The sequence below is a fragment of the Zingiber officinale genome, chromosome 1B (assembly GCF_018446385.1).
Source record: "Zingiber officinale cultivar Zhangliang chromosome 1B, Zo_v1.1, whole genome shotgun sequence".
Classification (NCBI taxonomy): domain Eukaryota; kingdom Viridiplantae; phylum Streptophyta; class Magnoliopsida; order Zingiberales; family Zingiberaceae; genus Zingiber; species Zingiber officinale.
The window spans coordinates 161,297,192-161,303,923 of NC_055986.1; the positions used below are offsets into that span (position 1 = coordinate 161,297,192).

The 6,732-nt window shown below is 37.5% G+C and overlaps 1 protein-coding gene across 2 annotated transcripts; it reads right to left on the bottom strand.

Annotated features, from left to right (window-relative positions):
- Positions 1 to 2,412: 2,412 nt before the first annotated feature.
- Positions 2,413 to 4,884, bottom strand: LOC121986786 (FCS-Like Zinc finger 10-like). 2 transcript variants are annotated; one of them, XM_042540733.1, is made up of 4 exons: positions 4,464 to 4,713; positions 4,023 to 4,154; positions 2,935 to 3,936; positions 2,413 to 2,861 (listed from the first exon to the last, which is right to left on the bottom strand). In XM_042540733.1, the coding sequence occupies exons 3-4, from the start codon at positions 3,918 to 3,920 to the stop codon at positions 2,738 to 2,740; spliced, it is 1,110 nt and encodes a 369-aa protein (XP_042396667.1). In that variant the 5' UTR covers positions 3,921 to 3,936; positions 4,023 to 4,154; positions 4,464 to 4,713; the 3' UTR covers positions 2,413 to 2,737. The 2 variants fall into 2 exon arrangements, with proteins under 2 accessions (XP_042396667.1, XP_042396664.1); XM_042540730.1 differs by lacking the exon at positions 4,023 to 4,154 and having other exon boundaries at positions 4,464 to 4,884.
- Positions 4,885 to 6,732: the final 1,848 nt, after the last annotated feature.

The window sequence follows — 6,732 nt, forward strand, 5'->3', positions numbered from 1 at the left end:
TGATCTTCGTTGCAATTAAAGCAGCTGTGTATGGTGTTTGAGAAGTACGAAGTTTGAAAAGGGGAATAATGCAAAATGTGTTTTATGCTCTGTGCTCTCTTATCTTTACATTCGAGGAAATCTTTTCCAATTTATCGTTTATGAAAACCGGAATATATTTATTTTAATACAATTTCAATAATATGTGAAGAGCTAAATCGATTTAAAAATCTATTGTATTTGACTATATGATCATCAATCGATTGATTAATCAACTTGTTAATTTATCATAGAACCTTCTGTTTGATATCACATGCTTCAATTGATTGTCAATCCTTGACAATCGATTGGTATTCGTTAATCGATCCGTCAATTGATTCGAGAGCCATCTGTGCTCGATTTCATGTCCATCAATTGATGGGTGAAAATTAATTCGACTGATTAATTAAATTAATTTTATCTCAATTTAAGGTTGTCAATATCAATGGATTGGTGGCAATTGATTGATTGGGTCAATATGTAGTCGATTGAAAATCAATTTCGTGTTCGGTCTTGTTGTGCCAATTGATTGCGAAATCAATGCAATCAATTGATATCAATTGATCGATAGGGTCAAACGATTCCTTTCAAATCTGTTCCCTATTTTAGGCTTGATTACTCGATTGTCCTATTCGATTACCCCATTTGATCTCAAAGTAGATTGAACACGTTGATTTTTTTATGAAGAAAGCAATGATTTGCCATTGCTCTTCTTGTTCTTTTGTGAAATAAAAAAAAACTAAGAGTTCTCTATTACAAGATCTTTTGACAATCAAAACTACAAAAACTTAATCTAGCATGGAAAGTCACATATGGACGAAAAACCTAACTTCATTGCTAAGAAAATGATGAAACATAGAGATTTGAGATCACTTTATAGAAATTAAAGTTTTTCCCTAATCTCATGATGTCTAAGAATAAATAAAGAAATTAGAATTTTTCCTTACTTTCATGATTTCTAAGAACAAATAAAGAAATCGTATAGAGAAAATAATACATTCTAAGCATGATTTAGTTTCATCATAGACATGACATAATACAGTAAATACATAAACAACAATTAACTTGATTAAAGCGGTATAGCCATTGTCGTAGAGCATCCTCTGCTCGATCCCAAAATCCCTAAGGAAGAAGAAGAAGAAGAAGAAGTGAAAGCAAAAGGAGAAGTCTTATGAAAGATCTAGGATGATGCCGCTACAAACACTCGTCAATGGGAAACTAGGTTCTGTCAAGATGTCATAATCCAACTAGGACCTCTCCGTTATATAGGAATTTAATCCGTTATCAGTCCATAGATGATGATTAATCGGGCTAAATGATTCTACACATTCAACCACATCCAATAACTCGAAACCTAATAACCTCAAATTAGATCACTTAAATAGATTCGATTTGTATTTGCATATACAAATTATATTAAGTCAATCTTAAAAAGATTAAATTCAACCGTTTCTATTTCTTTCTCCTTTCTATTAACTTTCTTCTATAGGAATAGCCCTTAAATATCACTTCTCACCTATAACCACCTCTTATCTCAATTCAGTCATTTATTTGCCATCCCTGGGGTTATGGTGCTACGGTAGGGTATCCAAATTGTCACCCAGGTACTCGCAGTTCGAACCCAAGTTATATCGTATTTACAGAATTTTTTCCTTCAAATTGAGGGGGGGGGGGGGGGCACAATCAAAGGAGGCTGGGTTTCTTGATTGACCGCCTTGTGCGCTTCCCGATTTACCCTGGTGGCCGGTGTGAAACTTTCGTGGGGTTGGGTCGGTGACCTCCAAGGATAGTCAATGAGGCCCGTCACCCTAGGGATAGTCAATGAGGCTAACTGGGATTATCATTATTTGTCGAAAGATGAGCCATTCCGTGGAACTGGGCCGGTCACCTGAGGGATAGTAAATGAGACTAACTGGGATTATCATTATTTGTCGAAAGAGAAGCCATCGACTGATGTAGGAAGGGATAAAAGACTTGTTACCTAACTAAACTCACAGTTATAAGAACAAACATCCAATCACAAGACTTCTCAATTCCTTTTTTTTTTCTCTTCTGGTTTGAACTTGCTATGAATTCTTTCTAACTGAGAAGTAGCATGAAAAAACTCAAGAGAAGTATTAATAATTTGCATTCTTTTATGTCAGGTTTTTATATATTTTATCAACACGCATTTTCCTAAGAAAGAAAGAATGGGAATAAAGAAAACGATGCTTTGTGATCGCAACGTTTTGTTATGCTCTGGAACGATTTATATTCTGTTGTTGTCTCTATGTTCAGAATGGGCTAAAGAACAGTTTCAAATGATTAAGCAATCGATCACTTGTAGCAATTTGTGTTGGAGTAGAAACAGAATGAATGATCTTTGAATGCGATTGAATGCTTTGTAACAAAATATGCCCGAAAGACACCATTCATATTGATAATTTATGTAGTTCATAGGGAAAATTGACAAGCAGTGGATAACACCCTCACTGATCAACATCATCCATAAAATTTGATCTGAGGTCCAGAAAACAAAACAAAAAAAGAAAGACAGGGTGGTGGAACAGTTCCCTGCAAGATCCCATTACCACCACTGTGGACTCTGAGACACAATCAGCAAACAAATGAATGTACATTTCGATCATCCATGGCTGCAAAAAAGATCGATTGCACATCGCATCGACAGCTCTTGTTAGACAGATGATCAAACCGTTTTATCTCCATGCCTGAAGGATCATCAATCCCATGAGGCCAAAGCCATCTCATCGAGCAATGTTTCCTCATTGAATGATGAACCAGGAGAGCCAGCTAAAAATATGCTGGGCTTCTTCATCTTTTCTCCAATCAGTGTTTCTTGGTCACTGCAATGCATAGAAGATTTACAGCATGAGGAATTAATCGAGGATGATGAACTCGAGATGTTTGGGGACTAACCTATGCACGAAGATGTCTTTTCCCTCTTCTGATTTCTTCTTGCAAGAAGAGCATGATACCGAATTCTCGGGGAGCTTTGGAGGCCAAGTGCACCCTTTCTCCTCCTTCCTATCAGTTTTCTTAAAAGATGGTGATTCAATGTTGTGGCTTTTGAGTATACAATCTCCGAAAATGTGAGTCGTTTTAGGATTAGGTCCATGAGATATAATGCAAGTATAATCCTCCGACTGCTCAATCTCACTCGCGGAGAGGGTACTAAGCAACCAATGAGAAGAATCAAGAGAGATTGGAAGGGACCCCAAAAGCTTCTCAAAATTGGCATTCCCTTTAGCTAGTGTAGAGCCAAACACAGAGTTCATAGAATCTGATTGAACCTCAGAGTGCAAATTGCTGGAGCTATTGCAAAACGACTTTGTAAGGAGGAAAGACAGTCGACCCGTATCGACAGAACAGGATCGCAGTACCACAAACTCCTCATGTTGCAACTTAGCCTCTTTGGATTCTAGACCCAGCCCTGAAGAATTAGAATGAAACTTGGATGAAACAAAATTCTGCTGAGAAGAAATTCCACAAGGTTTAGGGATCGAGATGTTAAACTTCATCTGTGAACCAAAGACAATATTCCTGTTCCCCAAGGCCTTCCCACAAGGTTTGTTCTCATCATCATCCTTGAGGGAATCAACCAGGCCAAGCCCTACTCTGCTGCTGTCCCAACATTTAAGCCTGCCATTGGAGCTTCCAGGAGTAGGGGAGCCAAGGTTTGAGTTGCCTCTACTAGAAAAGACCTTGTCCAAGGGAGATGTAGGGCTCCAAACTGCATCACAATCTGATGAACCCTTGCTGGTGAATCCCACAAGCAGGCCAGGAACACTGAGAAAGGAGCTAGTTGAACTCTTTTTCACCACACCATCAGAGGTTGAGTGAGACATGAGGTACCCTTTGCTCTGATCCTTGAGAACTGGCCTGCTCCTCTTCTTCAGCATCATATTATATACGAAATCCCTGGGTGAAGCAAAAGATCAAACAGGTGAAGGGATACAAAAATAAACCAAATCTTTTTTCACATAATAGAAGGGTTGCAAGAATACCACACAGCATCATCATCTCAAGACTTTTTGTAATCATGCAGAACCACCAAAAAATATTAAGGCACTGGGGACATCCATGTGAGAATAAAGAATATGGACAGGCACTAACTTGTTCTACCATCAGGAAAGGGACTGACAAAGGCAAAAGAAGGGACCAAATCAGCAGAAAAGTGAGTGTGTGCATCAAATCAAAATCTTCACAAAAATGCAAGGCCGAGTGATCCTTGAACACAACACACCCAAAAAAAAATCACAAAGGAGAAGCTTTGCATAAACTACCTTGAGTTCCTAAATCATGCAAGGAGGCGTATCCATGAACACACACATACAAAAAATCACATAGGAGAAGATTTGCATAGGCTACCTTGCGTTCTTAAATCATGCAAAGAGGACTTGTAAAAAAGAAACAGGAATCAAGAATGGGGAGGGAGTACATCACACCTTTTGAGCCCTTTTTGGTGCTATTCTTGATTTCTCTCTCCCTCACTCAAAGTGAACTATGAGAGATCCATCTCCATGCAGTGGGAGACTGAGGGGAGAAGCACAAGAAGGCCACCAGGTGGAGTTAAACTGGTTTGACAAATGTATCAAAGCTCGCATAGTAGCACTGCCCCACACACACACACACATACACTTCGGCCTGCCCCTCTATTTTGGCTGCATGCATCGAATTCAGGGCAGCTCTGTGGTCTCTGCTGCACTGCTCTCAATCATAATGATCGAGAAATACGAAAGCCCAGCATTAATTTAATGCTGCTCATGACACGATCAGCACTCAACACAATTACCCAAACTAAACACTGCTCCTAAGAAAAAAAATGAAATCGTCTCGTGTGATATTATGATGACATTATGGAACATAAAAGTTGCTGACTTCACTAGATTGGAATTGGATTGAGTTGATGATCTATTCGAAGAGCTCGAGCAGTGGACCCACAGGGAATCTGAAGTAGCTAGGAAGACGGTGCTTTAGCTTTGGCTCTCTCTTTCATAGGCATTGAGATAAGTGAGGAAGAGAGGGAGAGAGAGGACAGAGGTGAGGCTTGTGGGGCCAAAAGCTTCACAAGAAGAGCTTTAAATCCATCGCCATCGCCGTTGGATTTGGTGGAGTGGTCGAGAGAGGACGAACAGCTTACAGGGATGCCGAGAACGGTAGCTGTCCTAGAAATTATCTCGTGGAAACATTGACATTGACATTGACAATCCTGCAAGAAAATATATATCAAAAAGGAAAACAGTTTGTGATCAATCAATGTTTTGATTAATCGACAGGATATTGTCGCAATCAGAAGGAGGTTTAGCGTCAGTATCATGAGGAATAATTATCATTTTTTTTTAGAAAAAAAAAAGAAAAAGAAAATCGACTGTGATGCGTGTTTCAGATAGAAACAAGAGAACAAGGAATATATCAAGTTTCAGCTTTAAGTTATTGATAATTTATTCGTTCAATGCAGTATATGTATATATATAATTACTCCAGACCATTGAGATTATAATATCAAAAGATTCCATCAGATGGCAACTTGTCAAATTCAATTTTCTTGGATTTGTTGCTTTGTTTAGTGTGTTCCATAATTTTATAATTTCAAGGGAGTGAGCAGCAGCAATGGAATAGAAATTAGAAGCCTTGATTAATATGTTGATCTTGATTGTTTGATGTGTATTAACTTTATAAAAATACTGATACAGGATTTGATTGATTGATTCTCTGGATGCTGATGTTGGTTGTTTTTTATTTTTTTCGTGAAATATTTTAGTTAAATTATTGCTGCGAGATTTGATTAATTGATTCTCTGGTTGTTGGTGGAAGACATGATCCTTTATTGGACACTGTCATTTTGGTTTATTATTTTATTTTATTTTTGAGATGATTCCAAGGCTAATACACAATAAAATAATAAGTGGCTTTGACTGAAGATAAAATTAAGCTCAAAATCCAATGCTTTCTAATTAATTATAATTCAAATCCGTTCATTATAATATTATATTCCAGTGCTCATGGGGTTGCTTTGTAAGGAAGAAAAACTTACGGTGACAATTCCTTCATTATCTACAAAGGATAGTTCGATCACGAAATTTTCATTTACTTAGGGTTCGATCCAATCATATCAGATCTATTATTTTATCATGTGATAAAAGATGATTCACTTGCCCTTAATATCCCCGTCAATCCATCCCTAGGTTAATATAAAGAAGGTATGTTCCCGCCAACTCATCCTCAGACCAACACGGAGGAGGTAAATTACTGATGACTACTAGCTATTAGTACAGGTGGCTAAAGCATGGATGAAGATATACTTGGATGTGCCGAGTTTCGACCTCAAGATCCCATATGACAATACCCCATACTTCAACTATCGCACCGCTCCGAAGGAACTTTATCATACATTATATGAGGCTATTTCTGATCCAAATGCCTAATCAAGATCATGATAACAAGTTTACTATTAGGTCAAGACTTCCTAACTATAATCTATTCATTATCTAAAAAAGATAAACTCTAAATTAGTTTTTACTAGAATTGTAATGCAGGAGGATCTGAGCTTTAAGATGACATAATTTTTAACTCAAATTGAATCATGAGACACACAATATATCAAATCTATAATTGATTATAAGATGTAATTCTAATAGCCTAGTCTTCAGCTAAAAAACAACGTTTAAAGCCTTTTCAGAGACTCTGAATAATTTTTATCATTATTTTAGGATT

Bases quoted from the DNA above. Each gene is read 5' to 3' on its own strand.
- LOC121986786 (XM_042540730.1), bottom strand. From the start codon at position 3,920: ATGATGCTGAAGAAGAGGAGCAGGCCAGTTCTCAAGGATCAGAGCAAA. The intron at 2,862-2,934 runs GTTAGTCCCCAA...TATGCATTGCAG, and splicing joins AAAGACATCTTCGTGCATAG to TGACCAAGAAACACTGATTG.